The sequence below is a fragment of the Vitis vinifera genome, chromosome 2 (assembly GCF_030704535.1).
Source record: "Vitis vinifera cultivar Pinot Noir 40024 chromosome 2, ASM3070453v1".
In the NCBI taxonomy this organism is placed as follows: domain Eukaryota; kingdom Viridiplantae; phylum Streptophyta; class Magnoliopsida; order Vitales; family Vitaceae; genus Vitis; species Vitis vinifera.
In genome coordinates this window covers 1,525,938-1,544,528 of record NC_081806.1, presented here as the reverse complement: position 1 = coordinate 1,544,528, position 18,591 = coordinate 1,525,938, and the positions used below count along the sequence as shown (strand labels likewise).

The following is an 18,591-nucleotide window of genomic DNA, read 5'->3' as shown; positions in this document are numbered from 1 at the left end:
TGACATTACAAGAGTCTTCTTATTTCATTTGAATTCCTCTTCGATTTTCAACAAAATTCATCCTCCCATTTTTAAACAATTGAATGAAAAGGTATACTTAAAAAAATCCCGCTCATCTCTCGATCTTTCCATCTCACCTACACTCTTAATGTCAATTATTATATTTTGACATCCGCTTAATTGGGACTTTTCACAATAGTACGGTAATTTAAAAATATTATTCTTAAATTATTGTAATAGAAGAAGCTATTACAAATATATGGTAGTTTTTGCCACATAGGAAAAAGGGTGAATGAATAAATTTTTTTTTTTAACCAAAATCGTCTTTTCAAAAGACGATTTTGATCCATTTAAAAAAAAATTCAAAAAGAAAATCGTCTCTTGAAAAGACGATTTCCCATTAAAAAAAATTAATAATTTTTTTAATATTTATTACAAATTATAAAAATAAAAATAAAATAAAATCCTCAAGGAAATCGTCTCTTGAAGAGACGAGTTCCCATGAAAAAAAATATTTTTCTTCTAAAAAATCCCAAATTATAAAATAAAAAAAAATTAAAAAAATCCTCAAGGGAACTCGTCTCTTGAAAGAGACGAGTTCCCATGAAAAAAAATTAATATTTTTTGAAAAAAAATTAATATTTTTTTAAAAAAAATCTCAAATTATAATAATAATAATAAAAAAATCCTCAAAGGAAATCGTCTCTTTTCCCATTAAAAAAAAATTAATATTTTTTTTAAAAAATCCCAAATTATAAATATATAAAAAAAAAAATCGTCAAGGGAAATCATCTCTTGAAGAAACGATTTGCCTTGAAGATTTTTTTTTTTTTTATAATTTGAGATTTTTAAAAAATATATATATATTAATTTTTTTTATGGGAAATCATCTCTCTAAAATTCCCTTGAGGATTTTTTTTTTAAAAATTTATAATTTGAGATTTTTTTTAAAAAAATATTAAATTTTTTAATGGGAAATAGTCACTTCAAGAGACGATTTCCCTTGAGGATTTTTTTTTTTTTTTTATAATTTTGGATTTTTTTTTTAGAAAAAAATATTAATTTTTTTCATGGGAACTCGTCTCTTCAAGAGACGAGTTCCCTTGAGGAATTTTTTATTTTTTTTATTTTTTATAATTTGGGATTTTTTTTTAAACAAATATTGATTTTTTTTAAAAAAATATTAATTTTTTTTCATGGAAACTTGTCTCTTCAAGAGATGAGTTTCCTTGAGGATTTTTTTATTTTTTTTATTTTATAATTTGGGATTTTTTTTAAAAAAAATATTAATTTTTTTTCATGGGAACTCGTCTCTTCAAGAGACGAGTTCCCTTGAAGATTTTTTTTTTTTTTTTTTTTTTTTATAATTTGGGATTTTTTTTTTTAAATTTATATTATTTTTTTTCATGGGAACTCATCTCTTCAAGAGATGATTTCCCTTGAGGATTTTTTTATTTTATTTTATAATTTGAGATTTTTTTTTAAATATTAATTTTTTTTAATGGGAAATTGTCTCTTCAAAAGACGATTTCAATGATTTTTTTTTTTTTAATTTGGGATTTTTTTAAAAAAAAATATTAATTTTTTTTAATGGGAAATCGTCTCTTGAAGAGACGATTTCCTTGGGGATTTTTTTTAAAAAAATATTAAATTTTTTTAATGGAAAATCGCCTCTTGAAGAGACGATTTCCTTGGGGATTTTTTTTAAAAAAAATATTAAATTTTTTAAAAAAAAATATTAAATTTTTTTAATGGAAAATCGCCTCTTGAAGAGATGATTTCCCTTTCGAAATTTTTTTTTAAATGGAAATAAAATCATCTTTTGAAAAGATGATTTTGGTTAAAAAAAAAATTTAGCGGGGGTTCTAAACCCTTATACTATAATTTTTTTTTTCTTTTTTTAGTGGGGCATGTGCCCCTCCTGGTCCGTAGCTGGTTTTGTCAAATCCATCAAATTTCTTTTACATCAATTACACAAGTATTTTTTATAAAATAACGTAAAGGATATTTTGGCTCACTCTTGATTATATTTATTAATTCAAACGCATGAAAATTATTTTTTCAAAGTGGGAAGTATTTTGGGAAAATTATCCTCTGGAGCTTCCAACAACAATTTGCGGATATAAAAAAAAAAAGATTAAATTAGCTTCAAAATTGCAATTTCAGGTTGAACAAAATCTGGGCTCATTGGACATGTAGAAATTAAGTCTTCGCAATTCAAAATAATCTTTTGGAGGAAAAAGAAAAGTTCCCAAATTTAAGAAACAAAATCATTTGAATTAAACAACTAAATATTGAGAATTTAAAATTCAATTTTTTATAAGGAGAGGGGAAAATCCAAATCTGCAAAACCAAGAAAATTTTACATGAAAAAAAACTTCACAACAAAAGAGAAAACTTCATAAAAACTCTTCGATAAACGATAGAGATGCTACATATATGTTTTTCATCATTTAATAAGTCAATTCGGGAAAAAATTACTTTAAGCTTTCAATTGATTTTCAAATACAATAAAACACTTTCGTTATTGTTTTTTGAGTGGTGATTAAAACGAAAGAATAGAAAGAGAAATATTTTGAGATTGTTTTGTTATATGAGATTATATCTCATAATTATTAATTTAAATGCAAATTTTTGTTTGCATTATTTTTTCTATTATTTTGCTAATTTTATGGGACTTTCACAAAATTTGTGTATACACATGTGATTAGCTATATGAAATATGTATAATTAGATGCAAAAATCAAAAGTTGAAATATAATTAATGTAGAGGATATTTAACTATCGATTATTCAAAAATATAAAAAATATCCTTAATGGATTGGAAATAACCTTTAAAAAAACATATCTAGAAAAGAAAAAACAAGTGAGAAATCTAAAATTTAATTCCTTTGGGTGAATTGTAGTCCTAAAATTTAGGAGTATTGTGCTTCAATGAATACTTGTAATAAATGATAATAATCAATATTATTCAAACTCTCCCTTAAAATTAATAGAGTAAGGCAGAAATCTAAATACAAATGCTATTGAGTTGTTTTTTTTTTTTTTTTTTAATTTTTTTTCTTTGGGTTTGAAAAGAGAGAGACATGGCAACACCAGTCTTTGTTTCTTTAAATTTTTTGAAGTTCATTATTAAGTACATCATTTTTTCTCTAACAAATTATTTCATATTCTTAATTAACTAGTTCAATCATAAAAGGGAATACTTACACGCCAAGAGGGAAAAAGAAAAAAAGAAAAAAAAGAAATAACAAAAGGTTATTTAATTAAAAGAAATAAAATAATTTAAGTTTGTGAATCTAACAAACATTTTTCAAGTTAACTTATATTCCCCTAATCGTTGGACTATTACCCAAATCATCTCTTCCATTATTTTTACCCATTTTTTTAGATTGGTTGTACTTCTTCTCACATTATTTTTATTTGAAAAAAAATAATTTAAAAAATATTCAAATTTTATTAAAAACAAATTGATAGCAAATATGAGTAAGCTATCTCAATTTGCAAACCCTTGTTGTTGAAAAATTTTTAAAATTGTAAAATATGAAATCTATTCAACATTATATATTCAAATGTAATTTGACATAGAATTTATACTACAAAATTTACTTTTACATGAAATATAGTAAAGATTACCTTAGCACTTTTAATCACAAATTGACAAGAAGACCATCTTCCCTAGGGAGTAAAATTTTAGTAGTCAAGGGACAAAATAGAAAATTTGTGGATTATAATAAGTATAAATAAATTTTCATATTTTAGCAAAAATAGCATTGGTATCATTTAGTAAAATAAACAGTTATTAATATTAGCTATAAAAGAAAAAAAAATTATAATATAATTAATTAAATAATAAAAATACTAAAAATATTGGCAAAGGAGTCTTAAATGTTATCAAAAAATTCAAATAATATTTAATTTTTTTTTTTTTAAAATAGTAAGAATTCTAACCAAAATATTTTTGATAATTTAAAAAAATATTTTGCTAGGGAACTTTTAGAGAAAAAAAAATAACTTCACTAATAATTATTTTTGGGAAAAATAAATAAAAATTGAGGGTGGCATGAGCCCGTGAGCCTATGGTGGCTCCAACCCTATTCCTATAAATACAGTTAATGCAAATAGAGATCTCCTCAAGTCATCCTGCTTTCTATCGTGGAGGAGAACACATTTTCATACGGCCCCAACTCCAGTCCACAGGTCCCAAGTGTGGACTTTTCACGGACTTTTGATAAGAATACGGTGATTAAAAAAAAATATTTTTAAATTATCATAGGAAAAAAAAAGCAATTTCAAATGTATAATAGTTTTTACCACGTAGGATAAAATTTTTTTTAAACCGAAAATCATCTTTTCTCTTTAAGAGATAATTTCTCTTGAAAATAAAAAATAAAAAAAAATTCAAAAGGGAAATCGATCTCTTCAAGAAACGATTTTTCCATTAAAAAAAATAATATTTTTTTTAAAAAAATCCCAAATTAAAATTTAAAAAAAAAAATATTTAAAAAAAATAAATTTAAAAAAAAATCCCAAATTAAAAAAAAATCCCTAAAGGAAATGGTCTCTTCCATTAAAAAAAAATAATATTTAAAAAAAAATTTTAATTCCAAATTAAAAAAAATTAATATTTTTTTAAAAATAAAATAAAAAAAATCCCCAAGGAAATCTATTTTGAAGAGACAATTTCCCCTTAAAAAAAGTCCCAAATTAAAAAAAAAATCCCCAACCCCATTAAAAAAAATTAATATTTAAAAAAATTCCCAAATTAAAAAAAAAAAAAAAATCCACAAAGGAACAATTTCCCATTAAAAAAATTAATATTTTTAAAAAATAAAATTTTAAAAAAATCCCAAAGGAAATGGTCTCTTGAAAAGACGATTTCCTTTTTAAAAAAATTAATATTTTTTCTTTTAATTTGGGATTTTTTTTAAATTTATTTTCTGTAAGATTAATTTTTTTTAATGGTAAATCGTCTCTTGATGATTTCCCTTTGAAATTTTTTTTATAAAAATATTAATGGGTTTTTTTTTAAATTTATTTTTTGTAATATTAATTTTTTTTAATGAAGAGACGATTTCCCTTTTTTAAATGGGAAAATCTCCCTTTGAATTTTTTTTTTGTAATATTAAATTTTTTTTTAATTTTTTGTAATATTAATTTTTTTTAATTTAGGATTTTTTTAAAATTTATTTTTAAAAAATATTATTTTTTTAAAATGGAAAATCGTCTCTTCAAGAGACAATTGATTTCCTTTGGATTTTTTTTATTTGGGATTTTTTTTAAAATTTATTTTTTAAAAGTATTAATTTTAGAGACGATTTCCTTTTTCGGATTTTTTTTAATTTGGGATTTTTTTAATTTATTTTTTAAAAATGTTAATTTTTTTCAATGGGAAATCGTCTCTTCAAGAGACGATTTCCCTTGGGGATTTTTATTTTTATTTTTTGGGATTTTTTTAAAAAAATTATTTTTTGTAATATTAATTTTTTTTTAATAGAAATCGTATCTTCAAAAGACGATTTTCTTTTCAATGTTTTTTAATAGGAAATCGTCTTGAAGAGACGATTTTCTTTAGGGATTTTTTTTTTTAATTTGGGATTTTTTTTTAAATTTATTTTTTTTAAATATTAATTTTTTTTAATGGGAAATCATCTTTTCAAGAGACGATTTCCTTTGGGATTTTTTTTTTAAATTTATTTTTTTAAAATATTAAATTTTTTTAATGGGAAATCGTATCTTCAAAAGACGATTTCTTTTTGGGATTTTTTTTAAAAAAAATTATTTTTTATAATATTAATTTTTTTTAATGTGAAATCGTCTCTTCAAAAGACGATTTCCTTTGGGATTTTTTTTTAAATATTTATTTTTAAATGGGAAAATTATCTCTTGAAGAGATGATTTTCCTTTTGAATTTTTTTTTTTTCCAAGGGAAATCTTTTTTTTATTTATTTCCAAGGGAAATCGTCTCTTAAAGAGACTTCCATTTTTTTTTTTTTTAAATCGTCTTTTGAAAAGACAATTTTTGGTTAAAAAAAATTTTATCCGGCCGCTCTCTCCTACATGGCAACAACTACTATACATTTGGAATTACTTTTTTTCTTACGATAATTTAAGAATAATTTTTTTTAATCACCGTACTTTTATCAAAAGTCCCTTTGGCAACCACATTTCTGAGCGATCTTCTCTTCTTCCTCAAACTCTATCTCATTACTTGGGTATTTATATTGGCCTTAAAACAATTACCCTGAGCAATGTATTATGATACTGAGGAGCTAATGGAACAAGCAATGAGAAAATTAATTAAGTCACCATATTTTAGAATGCTATGGACGATATTAAGTAAAGAGCCCATGCTGGAATAATTGAGATCAATGTGAGCTTCACTGGCATCTTTCCTTCATCCGTCCGCAAAAAGAATGGCTTCATATATTGGCCAGCAATTTACCATTGCAAAGACTGCCGAGAACATCTGTAGAAGTATACCTTCAAGCCTTCCTTGTGTGAAGACTTGGGCAATGCCCCAAAGGAAAGAGATGCAGTTGATTATGGCAGCCGTTGTCATTGGCAATAGCAAGGGTGATGAGACTCCAAACTCGAACAGCCCTTGGCCGTATCGCTTGCTTTGTTCCTCTTCAACAGTCTTGTTTGTGACACTAAATCCAAATGTGGAAATGCCAATGGTCTTCAGTAAGTATTCCGCCAATCCAAACAACATACTTGTGAGCCCTCTCATCATCCACACCCTCTGATCATTCCACCACCTTTGGATTGATCCTCCAGACAACATAAACTCAAGACAATGTTGTCCATATATAGGCTCCAAGGAAAAGAAATATACGCAAGAAAAACCCAGGGCCTGAAGCCTGCATGTAAGACCATACAATTGCTCATGAGTATCAATTATTTCAATTGATCATTATTTATAATACTAATTGATCAATTACTGCATATATGGGGATGTATACCTTTGGGAAGACTGAGGCACAGGTGAGCAGAGCTAGCTGAGGTAGAAAGGCATAGATGTTAATTGGAATGGAGGAACAGGCCATGACGCCATGTGCCCATGACATAATCCTGTGAGAAGGTTTATGGAACGGGCTCCAAAGGTGATAGGGCTATGCTTGCAAAATGCCACTTCAAGGAGTCCCACACACCATCTTACAGTTTGATTCAACATGTCATTGAGATTGATGGGTGCCTTTCCCAGAAATGCAGGCCTTTTGGGATTGCAGAAAATGGACTTCTATCCTTGACAATGAAGTCGATAGATTGTGTAGAAGTCCTCGATCAACCAATGTTCCATACCTAAAGCCCATCTGCACATTGTAGGAAACATTAATCATAGAGTACTATTTCTCAAAATCACGTGTCCCAATTATAAGTGTTACTATTGTTTGAGCCCCACCCCCTCAAGGATTTGTGTTGGTGTTTTTAATTTCCCCTCCCATGTAGTGCTCAATGGAAGAATGAATTCTACTAACCTGCACCTATTAATGTAAGCAGAACTCTACCCTTTTATAGTAAACTAGCCAGTACTAAAATAACCAACAAACATATATGCCTCAGTGCCTCATGTAGTTTCCTTCTCATAAGTGCAGCCTGCAACATGGTGTGCCATTGTTAAAACTTCTTCCGACTTGATTGACTCGCTCGCAGCTCGATGATCCTGGTTCAGTTTTGGGATTTCCGATGGGCCACCAAAGAGGACTCTTCGCCTGAAAAAGCATCCAGTACCTACATATATAGGGTCAGCCAATCCATGCATTCCCTTGGTTTGAATTTGGTACGCTAATTTGTGTTTCCCTCCATAAATATCATTCTTATTTATCCCATCAAAGATCTGAGGGAACTGAATGTACTCAAGTTTGGAATCCATAGAAGGGTCCAAGAGATAACACAGCACACGAAGAGGTGTTTGTGGATCATTGGAGAACATGTCACTATCCAGTGTTAGGATTATTGGTGCATCGGTCATGGTGGCCGACAGCCCTAGCTTTAAAATGTAAACAAAGTGATTTTTTATATTCATGTGTGTATTTACTCACACATATATAATGTATATGTTGAATTTTGACTTAGTATCTGCTGGAATTTGAATTTTGAAGTTAAATATTGTACCTGAAGTCTTTAACAAAATCTGCGACATCCAAATATTTTCTTGTTTTTATTTGGTCAAGATTTAGTTATTTGGTTTCTATTTTATAGGAAGTAGTTGCTCATTATCTAGTAGCTTGATTTTCTTATTCTAATGTTATTTCAGTTACAAACTCATGTATAAATCTAGCACTCTTCATCAATAAAACTTGTGTTCCAGCAACCCAAAATATATATTCTATATAAGTGTTTAAATCTTAGACCAACATTGTGGTATCAGAGCTGAAGTTATCTTGAGGGGCCAGTGAGTTGAGTAAGCTTGAATACCTTGAGAGTGCCTAAACACCTAAAAACTCGTGAGGTGAGTGAACCCAAAACACCACGAGTGAACCCAAACACCATCTAAAATCATCTAGCAATGGAAGAGTCAAGTCTCATAGCTGCACCATCAATTCTTGATGGAGACAATTATAAAACTTGGGCTGTTAGAATGACAGTTCATCTACAAGAACTTGATGTTTGGGAAGCAGTGGAAGAAAATTATGAAGTTCATCTCATGGGAGCCAATCCAATTGTGGCTTAAATGAAATTGTATAAAGAAAGAAAGATAAGAAAGGCTAAATCGAAGGCTTGCTTGTTTGCTGCAGTTTCACCATCAATTCTCATAAAAATCATGAAAATTGATTCAACTGCAAAAATTTAGGAGTATCTCAAGGAGGAATACAAAGGAAATGAAAGAATCAAGTACATGAAGATGATGAACTTGATTCGAGAATTTGAAATGAAGAAAATGAAGGAGTCTGATGCTGTTAAAGACTATGGTGCACAACTTCTTTCAATAGCAGACAAAGTTAGGCTGGTTGGAAAATTATTTTCCAATGAGAAGATTGTTCAAAAGATATTGGTTACACTTCTTGAGAAATATGAAGTTACAATTTCCTCTTTGGAGAATTCAAAGGATTTGTCAACTATTAGCTTGACAGAATTATTACATTTCTTGGAGGCCACGGAACAAAGAAGACTCATGAAACAAGGAGATAATGTAGAAGGAGCATTTCAAGCAAGAATGCAGAAAAATGCATGTCATAAAAATGGCAAGATGAACAACAACAAGCCAAGCAACAACAATAAAAAAATGGAGTTTTTCCACCTTGTCCTCTTTGCAAGAAGACAAATCATTCTCCACAAAAATGTTGGTGGAGACCAAATGTGAAATGCAACAAGTGTGGTAAATAAGGACATGTGGAGAGAATTTGCAAAAATCAACAACAAAAAGAAACTAGTGCAATGGTTGACTATTGTCAGGAGGAGCAATTATTTGTAGCAATGTGTTTTGCTAATAAAAGCACCTCTGAAAGTTGGCTTGTGGATAGTGGTTGTACAAACCACATGACAAATAATCAAGATCTCTTTAGAGAACTTGATAGAACAACTATTTCCAAAGTCAGAATTGGAAATGGTGAGTATATTCCAATGAAGGGCAAATGAATGGTTGCTATCGAAAGCCAAACAGGTTTGAAACTCATTTATGATGTTTTGTTTGTGCCTGACATTGACCAAAACTTACTCAGTGTTGGACAGCTCGTTGAGCAAGGATTTAAAGTTTATTTTGAAGATAGGAATTGCATTATCAAGGATGTTAAAGGCAAAGAGGTGTTTAACATAAAAATGAAGGGCAAGAGTTTTGCCTTGAATTTATTGGAAGATGAGCATGCTGCTGTTTTACAACAAGATAGCACAACAATGCTTTGGCACAGAAGGCTCGGGCACTTTCATCATGATGTTGTGCTTTACATGAAGAAAAATCAAATAGCCGAAGGACTTCCTGAATTAGAAAAAGATCTTCCTATAAGTGCTACTTGTCAATATGGGAAGCAAACTAAACTTTCCTTTTAAAAAAAAAACATTTTGGAGAGCAACCCAAAAATTGCAACTGGTGCATACTGATGTTGATGGACCTCAAAAGACGCCATCCTTGAAAGGGAGCATCGTTCACCAACTCACTACACCATATAATCCACAACAAAATAGAGTCGTGGAGAGGAAAAATAGAACAATTTTGGAGATGACAAGATGCCTTCTGCATAAAAGAGATCTACCTAAAAAATTTTGGGCCGAAGTTGCAAGTACAACAGTATATTTGCTGAACAAATTGCCAACAAAAGCATTAAAGAAGCAGACCCATTTCGAAGTTTGGTTTGAGTTTCTACGTGGAAGACTTGGAGTTTGCATCTACTAAGTCAAGGAGGAGTGTTGAATTTTGACTTAGTATTTGTTGGAATCTGAATTTTGAAGTTAAATATTGCAGTTGGAGTCCTTAACAAAATCTGTAATATCCAAATATTTTCTTATTTTTATTTGGTCAAGATTTAGTTATTTGGTTTCTATTTTATAGGAAGTAGTTGCTCATTATCTAGTAGCTTGATTTTTTGCTATTCTAATATCATTTTAGTTACAAACTCATGTATAAATTCAACACTCTTCATCAATAAAACTTGTGTTCCAACAACCCAAAATATATATTCCACATAAGTGTTTAAGCTTAGACCAACAATATGTATATATAATAATTTTTTAGAGCCACTAGTGGGCTTATACAAGGACATTAAGTGCACCAGCTTTGAAATGGTGGGGCAAAGTCGTGCTTTTCCCTCTGGAGATATATACAAGGTTGGGCATGGTATGGCCAGCGTTGTCCTTATCCTTACTGCTCCCTCACAAAACCTGCCTTCAAAGTTGCTTTTCATTGTAATATTAAATGAAATGCCCTTAGTCCCATATGTAATGATAAAATAGTAGCTGTCAGCAGTGGTGATTAATCACTAATTTGTGGTACTTTTTATCGTTAACTAGCAGCCAGTCTTATCGCAACCCCACTTAAGTGGCCCAAATCATGAAGAGCACCAAGTAAATGTAGAGTTTATTAAGAAATATTTTTCATCTAATTTAAATAAAAAATAAAAAATAGAACAGATTTAAGCATTTGGATGATTTTAAGTATTTAAATGAAATATAATATAATATCAATATAATGCACTAATAACCTCACAAAAATATCAACTTTTTGAAGTCTTCTACTTCTTAATTTCCATCAGAAAATTTACTTGTCGTGTTTTGTTATCATTAAAAAAACTAAATCAAGCAATCTCTCCCATTTTTTATAATGATAAAATCAAAGTTGCTAAAATGCCCCCTTAATATGCACAAAAAATATTATAACCAATAAAAACGAGCAATTTAGATAACAAACACTGGAATTTACAACAAGCTACTATCAATGATATATTACAGGCTGCAGCACAGAAAACAATAATCATAGAGACAATGAGAAAATATAGTCATGGCCATATCTTAAAATGCAATGGAGGATACCAAGTAAAGAGCCCATGCAAGTGTAATTGAGATCAATGTGATCTTCACAGGCATCTTTCCTTCATCAGTCCTCAAGACCATGGCTTCATATAGGGGCCAGCAATTCACTATTGCAAAACCGGCTAAGAGCATCTGCGTAAATAGACCTTCAAGCTCTCTTTGCTTGAAAACTTGTACTATGCCCCATAGGAATGAGACCAAGTTGATTACTGCAGCTGTTGTCATGGGCAAGAACAAGGGTGATGGGACTCCAAACTCGAAAATCCCTTGGTTATATCGCTTTCTTTGTTCTTCTTCAATTACCTTGCTTGTGACATTAAATCCAAATGTGGAAATGCCAATGAACTTCAGTAAGCATTCAACCAATCCAAAAATGAAGCTTGAGAGTCCCCTAATTGTCCACATCCTTTGATTGTTCCACCATCTTTGGATTGTTTCTCCAGCTAACATAAACTCGAGACACTCTTGCCCATAGGCACCAAGGAAAAGGAATATGTACAATAAAAACCAAGGGTCTGAGGCCTGTAAAACCATACAATTTTCTTATTAAGTATCAATTATATAATGGTATTAATCATGAATTCATAATTGCGATGCTAATGAATGCCTAGATGGGCATACCTTTGGGAAGATTGAGGCACAATTGAGCAGAGCTATCTGGGGGACAAAGGCATAGATGGTAATTGGAATGGACCATATTGGCCAGAAGGCGTAGTGAGCATAACATAGCCCTGTGAGAGGGTTTATGGACTTGACTCCGAAGGTGATGGGACTATATCTGCAGAAGGCCACTTCGAGGAGGCCAACAGACCATCGCATAAGTTGATTCAGTGTGCTGTGGAGATTGATAGGTGAATTTCCCAGAAATGCAGGCCTTTTAGGGTTGCAGAAAATGGACTTCCAACCCTTACATTTTAGCAGATAGTCGGTATAGAAGTCCTCAACCAATGTTCCATATCTGAAGCCAATCTGCAAGAGTTTGAAAACACATACTAGACAGTATTAATTAGACCAGAAGGAGCACCAGTAATTTAGGCTTGTTTAGTAACTATTTTCAAAAACAGATTTTTATTCTTTATAATAGTAAAATAGGGAACACCTTTGACAATAGAAAATAAGTCGTTCTTAAAAACAAAAAATAAGGTGTTTTTAAATAACATCTTTTAATTATTTCAATTATTTTCGCTTGTTTTCTAAGAATTAAAAAAAAATCATCATAAAAATATGAAAAATAATTAAAAATGAAATACTATACATAAACATTGCTTTTAAAACATATTTAAACCGATAAAAAATAGGTTAAAAAACATTTCTGATTCCCAAAGGGTTTTTGTTTTATAAATTATCAAAACAATTTTCAAAAACTAGATTTCAAAACTGTTTTCGAAGAAACTTCTTACACAAAGCAAAAAATGACTTCTCTTGTGGAAAGTGAATTCTACTGATCCACACAGTAGATAATCCAGCAGAGCTCTCCCCTTTTTATCAATATTATCTAGTAATAAAGTAACCAACATGCTTACTTCAGTGCCCCATTTGGTTTGCTTCTCAAAATTGCAGTCTGCAACATGGTGTGCCATTGCTAAAACTTCTTTGGAATTGATTGACTTGTTCACTAGATGATCCTGGTTCAGTTCTGGGGTTTCTAATGGACCACCAAAGAAGACTCCACGCCTGAAAAAGCATCCAGTACCTGTATATGTAGAGCCAACCAATCCATCCATTCCACTGGCTTCAATTTGGAACTCTAATTTGAGTTGACCTCCATAAATATCATTCTCATTGATTCCATGGAAGATCTGAGGAAACTGAATGTACCCCAGTTTGGGATCCATAGCAGGGTCCAAGAGATAACACAGCACACGAAGCGGTGTTTGAGGATCATTGGAGTACATATCAGTATCTAGTGTTAGGATTACTGGTGCGTTGCTCATGGTGCCTGATACTCGTAGCTTCAAAATGTAAACAAAGTGATTTTTCATATTCATGTGTGTGTATATGTATGTATAAAGTATGTATAAAATAAAGTATGTATGTATGTATAAAATAAATTTTTAGAGCCATTAGTGGGCTTACAAGGACATTAAGTGCACCAGCTTTGAAATGGTGGGGCAAAGTCGTGCTTTTCCCTCTGGAGATATACACAAGGTTGGGCATGGTATGGCTAGCGTTGTCCTTATCCTTACTGCTCTCTAACAAAACCTGCTTTCAAAGTTGCAAGATATGCATCAGTGGTAGCTGTCAGTAGTGGTGATCAATCACTAGTTTGTGATACTTCTTATCGTTAACTAGTGGGCAATATTACCGGAACCGCACTCAAGGGGCCCAAATCATGACATTTGATAACACATAAAGTAGCATTATTGTGCTTTTTGAATTTTGGGGGCCAAGCGTCAATCATCTATCAGTCTAAGTTATGAAGGAAACCTGAATTACTGGAGGATGATTCTGAGGTGTAAATCCATCTGTCCATCTGCTGAAAGCTTCACCTTCTCCTTCATTAGTGAGATAATCATAGCAAATGCTCCCTTTCTGGACAGCTTTCTCCACCCTATCTCTCATATTCTCATACATCATCTGCAACACTATCTCGTTTGAATGAGAGAGGAACCCTTGGTTCTTTGTTCTCCGCATAAATATATAACATGATTACATGTATTTTGTACAGAGAAATTAGCTAGTTAATTGAATATGGAAAGAAATTAAACTTGATCAATGTTGGTGCAGGCCCCGAAAAATTATATATATGTTACCTTAATTTGATCAGTCTCGGGAAACCATGAGAGATTAGATCTAAAATATGCCTCTGGACACCTCTCTACAATCTTGTTCTTCTTGCAGTAAGGCAGCCAGAGGGCAGCAAACCTAGCAGCCTCCATGAAAGCAAAGAGGGTCAGCTTGGAACCTCCGTCATCTGATACATAGACCGACAACTTCTCTGTTGGATAATCATAAGACATCACAGATAGAGCAGTGTTCACCGCACACATAGGTGGCTCCTTATATGGATCAGAAGTGCATACAAACACGTCCAACCTCGGATAATCACTTTCCTTGGCATAATGTTCAAGGTGTTCAATGAAAACCCGACGACCCACTGGACACATGCGAAAGGCCTGTGAGGTTGCCCACATGAAAGCCAGCACTGCATCAGCCATAAGAATGAGGAGGGAGACTATGGTGAAGGACTGGAGTAGAGCAATGCAACGGTGATACAGCAGAGCTAAGATGGCTAAAGAGTAGAAGAAAGCAAATACTCGGTTTGCAGAGGTTCGACTCAGTGGCACACGAATGTGAAGAGGGACATGGATGGTGCTGCTCTTGCCCCCAGTTGAATCTCCCATTTCTTTGGTGTGTATCCTGCGGGTGAGGTTTCTCTGGCTCTTGTATACTATCACTTTTAGCTTTTATTGGGGGAGGGTGAAAGAGACTATTTACCACATGGTTTATTTTATTTTATTTTAAAGTGAGAATTTATTTATTTATTTATTTTTTTTTGTGTGTGGAAATCGTCTCTCATGTTTTTTTTTTTTTTTTTTAAAATTTAAGTGAGAATTTAAATTTTTTTTTTTGTGGGATTTCCTACTTAGATGTTTTTTTTTTTTTTTTTTTTTTTTTTTTGTGGAAATCGTCTCTTTAAGAGACAATTCCCCACTTAGGTGTTTTAAAAATAAAAAATAAAAATTTAAAGTGAGAATTATTTTTTTTTTTTTTTTGTGAAAATCATCTCTTGAAGAGACGATTTCTCACTTACAAATTTCTTCTCTCTCTTTGCTGGACAAAACTACGTAGATTTGGAATTATTTTTTTTACCATGGTAATTTAGACATTATTTTTAAAAACTGTCGTACTCCTTATAAAAAATCCCTGCATCATGATATGCCAATGCTAAAACTTCTTTTGGACATGTTGATCTTGGTTTCTGGGTTAATTTTGTGATGGTTCTGATGGCCACACCCAAGAAAACATTTAGTGGGAAAAAAACTTGTATAACCACATATGTAGGGCTTGCCTACCCATACACCATTCCTATGAGTGATGGATTTAATTAATAGATGCCTGATTTCTCCACCATAAATATCAGCTTTGTTGATTCCATGGAAGAACCAAGGAAACTAAATGTACCCAAACTTTGGATCCATAGAAGGTGTAAGGGAAATAGTTCAAAATTTCAAACTATCAACTAGAAAATTCTTTTCCAACCAAATTATTGCTAATCAAGGGTTGTCAACAACTACGGAATGCAAGAATCATGCAGAAGATAACACCAAAAACTAGCAAATTCCTCTCTAACAACTAGTTAACCAGCTATCATTTGAGCCCCCCTCGAATTATGGCTATGTTTTTCTTAATTATCTTCTAGAGCGTACACTCGAGCATGCTTATGGCTCTTACTAAAACTTTATGATTTTTGCGTTTAATTAAGAAGCCATCATAGTTGTACTATGCCCCATAGGAATGAGACCAAGTTGATTACTGCAACTGTTGTCATGGGCAAGAACAAGGGTGATGGGACTCCAAACTCGAAAATCCCTTGGTTATATCGCTTTCTTTGTTCTTCTTCAATTACCTTGCTTGTGACATTAAATCCAAATGTGGAAATGCCAATGAACTTCAGTAAGTATTCAACCAATCCAAAAATTAAGCTTGAGAGTCCCCTAATTGTCCACATCCTTTGATTGTTCCACCATCTTTGGATTGTTTCTCCAGCTAACATAAACTCGAGACATTTTTGCCCATAGGCACCAAGGAAAAGGAATATGTACAATAAAAACCAAGGGTCTGAGGCCTGTAAAACCATACAATTTGCTTATTAAGTATCAATTATATAATGTTATTAATCATGAATTCATAATTGCGATGCTAATGAATGCCTAGATGGGCATACCTTTGGGAAGATTGAGGCGCAATTGAGCAAAGCTAGCTGGGGGACAAAGGCATAGATGGTAATTGGAATGCACCATATTGGCCAGAAGGCGTAGTGAGCATAACATAGCCCTATGAGAGGGTTTATGGACTTGACTCCAAAGGTGATGGGACTATATCTGTAGAAGGCCACTTCGAGGAGGCCAACAGACCATCGCATAAGTTGATTCAGTGTGTTGTGGATGTTGATAGGTGAATTTCCCTACCTTAAGGCTATCGCGTTAGTGGATGAGATAGCTAAGGTGAGGACTACGACCCTCTATGTAACGACCCGCACCCAACCATGTAGATATTGTCCGCTTTAGGCCCAAGGGGGCCCTCACGGCTTTAAAACGCGTCTACTTGGTTAAGAGGAGCCTCTACATATATAGCGTCAGAAACTTTCTTCCCTATCCGATGTGGTACATCACAAATACCTTCCCCCCATGCAAACACAACGTCCTCGTTGTGTCCCATGGGATTGTAGGGTCAAACAGACAAACACCCTTTATGGGCCAAACAAACCCCCACACCGGGGTCGGAAATCGGCTCTAATACCATTTGTAACGACCCGCACCCAACCATGTAGATATTGTCCGCTTTAGGCCCAAAAGGGCTCTCACAGCTTTAAAACGTGTCTACTTGGTTAAGGGGAGCCTCTACATATATAGTGCTAGGAACCTCTCCCCCTATCCGATGTGGGACATCACACTTTACCTCACCAACACGGCTACTCTATGGTGGCGCAGGAAGATCACCAATATGGAGAAAGACATTTGCACCATAGAGACATGTGAGGATTTCAAAAGGGAGATCAAGAGATAGCTCTACCCCGATGACATGGCTTACCAGGCTAGGAAAAACATGAGGCGTCTCAAGCACACAAGCTCTATTTGCGACCATGTTAAGAAGTTCTCTTCGCTCATGCTTGAGATTCCTGATATGACTAAGGAGGAATTATTATTTAATTTTATGGATAACTTGCAATAGTGGATTGAGTAAGAACTAAGGTGCCGAGGAGTTTAAAACTTAGCCACTGCTATGGTAGTAGCAGAGTCTTTAATGAATTACAAAAGAGGAAATTCTTCCATGGTTGAGTGTTTGGAGGATAGCCATACAAGAGTACAGAAAACGAGGATGCGATGGAGCATGGTTTTGTTAGAATGAGATTGAGCAAGACGTCTAACATCCAAGAAGGAAAAGGTAAAGCGAAAATGAAGGATTTTACACTTAAAATCAAGTGCTTCATGTGTGATGGTCCACATTAGGCACTGGATTGTCCAAAGAGGAAGGCGCTCAATGCAATGATCGAGGAGAAGGAACAAGAAAATGAAACACATATGGGTTCGATATAGCTACTAGGTGCCCTCCAAGTCAACCCAAAGCCTAGTATGCTTAAGACCTCCTTACTATTAGGGGTACAAGTAAATGAGGCAAAGAAAGTGCAAGCTGAGGTAGCTCACCCACACATGGATAAGGTCACTAAGGGAAAGGTGAACTCGATGGGCAAGAAAAAATAGCGCTCTAAGCATCAAAGGCGTAAGTGTCTACATCCGTTTGGGGCTTCACAGGAAAAGGAGGTGAAGGATATCCTGGCTAAATGGGTGGTCACCAAGAGACAAGGGGTCCCTCATGTGATAAAGCATCTAGTGCGATGGAAATGACTAACTAAATGACAAGCAAGCTAGGAACACGTGGATGCCTTAAGAAAGTTCTGGAAACACATTGAGAAGTTTCAAGTTGAGGTGACAACAGAGACATCGACGGCATGGGTAAGGGAAAGTGTAACAAGATGCTTTAAATGACCCTTCCCCATAGGCTTATATATAGGGCAGGAAGCTTCTAAAGACCCCTAAAACCATCTTCACTTAGCTACAAGGTGGAAGAATGTGGAAGCTTCTAGAGAAGGCTAGAGATGCCTACACATCTTTACACTTAGATAAGAAACCATTGGAATAGTGTGGGGTGTTCTAGAGTCTTCCAAAGTCTTCTTGTACACAACCTTGTACATTGACTAGTGTAGGAGCTTCTAGATTATTCTTGATTTGTAAGGAATCCTCCAAGGTTCTAGAGACTTTTTAAGGTGCCTATAAATAGGTTAAGACCTCATTTGGCCAAGGCACCACCTAAATCACTTCTTAACCAAGCAAGTGAGTTTTCAAGCACTTGTAAAGCTTTCTTTGAGCAATAAAAGCTTTAATTCTTTACGAGTTGCCTACT

The 18,591-nt window shown here is 32.8% G+C and overlaps 2 protein-coding genes and 1 pseudogene across 3 annotated transcripts; all 3 read right to left on the bottom strand.

Moving 5' to 3' along the window:
* Positions 1-6,315: 6,315 nt before the first annotated feature.
* Positions 6,316-11,411, bottom strand: LOC100261615 (cellulose synthase-like protein G3; annotated as a pseudogene).
* Positions 11,311-14,860, bottom strand: LOC100256514 (cellulose synthase-like protein G3). 2 transcript variants are annotated; one of them, XM_010661261.3, is made up of 6 exons: positions 14,220-14,860; positions 13,894-14,043; positions 13,543-13,671; positions 12,990-13,418; positions 12,088-12,435; positions 11,311-11,988 (listed from the first exon to the last, which is right to left on the bottom strand). In XM_010661261.3, exons 1-6 carry the CDS (start codon positions 14,808-14,810, stop codon positions 11,446-11,448), a joined length of 2,190 nt encoding a protein of 729 aa, XP_010659563.1. In that variant the 5' UTR covers positions 14,811-14,860; the 3' UTR covers positions 11,311-11,445. The 2 variants fall into 2 exon arrangements, with proteins under 2 accessions (XP_010659563.1, XP_019080501.1); XM_019224956.2 differs by having other exon boundaries at positions 13,543-13,668; positions 14,220-14,859.
* Positions 14,861-15,898: 1,038 nt separating this feature from the next.
* Positions 15,899-16,581, bottom strand: LOC104881920 (cellulose synthase-like protein G2). The gene is made up of 2 exons (XM_010663553.3): positions 16,355-16,581; positions 15,899-16,255 (listed from the first exon to the last, which is right to left on the bottom strand). The coding sequence occupies exons 1-2, from the start codon at positions 16,550-16,552 to the stop codon at positions 15,899-15,901; spliced, it is 555 nt and encodes a 184-aa protein (XP_010661855.1). The 5' UTR covers positions 16,553-16,581.
* Positions 16,582-18,591: the final 2,010 nt, after the last annotated feature.

What these genes read in the sequence shown, in the direction of transcription:
- LOC100256514 (XM_010661261.3), bottom strand. Translation starts at nt 14,810, where the DNA reads ATGGGAGATTCAACTGGGGGCAAGAGCAGCACCATCCATGTCCCTCTT. An exon ending in AAACCAAATGGGGCACTGAA is followed by an intron (nt 12,436 to 12,989) that starts GTAAGCATGTTG and finishes AAACTCTTGCAG; the next exon opens with ATTGGCTTCAGATATGGAAC. An exon ending in GTGCCTCAATCTTCCCAAAG is followed by an intron (nt 11,989 to 12,087) that starts GTATGCCCATCT and finishes ATGGTTTTACAG; the next exon opens with GCCTCAGACCCTTGGTTTTT.
- LOC104881920 (XM_010663553.3), bottom strand. Translation starts at nt 16,552, where the DNA reads ATGCGATGGTCTGTTGGCCTCCTCGAAGTGGCCTTCTACAGATATAGT. An exon ending in GCGCCTCAATCTTCCCAAAG is followed by an intron (nt 16,256 to 16,354) that starts GTATGCCCATCT and finishes ATGGTTTTACAG; the next exon opens with GCCTCAGACCCTTGGTTTTT.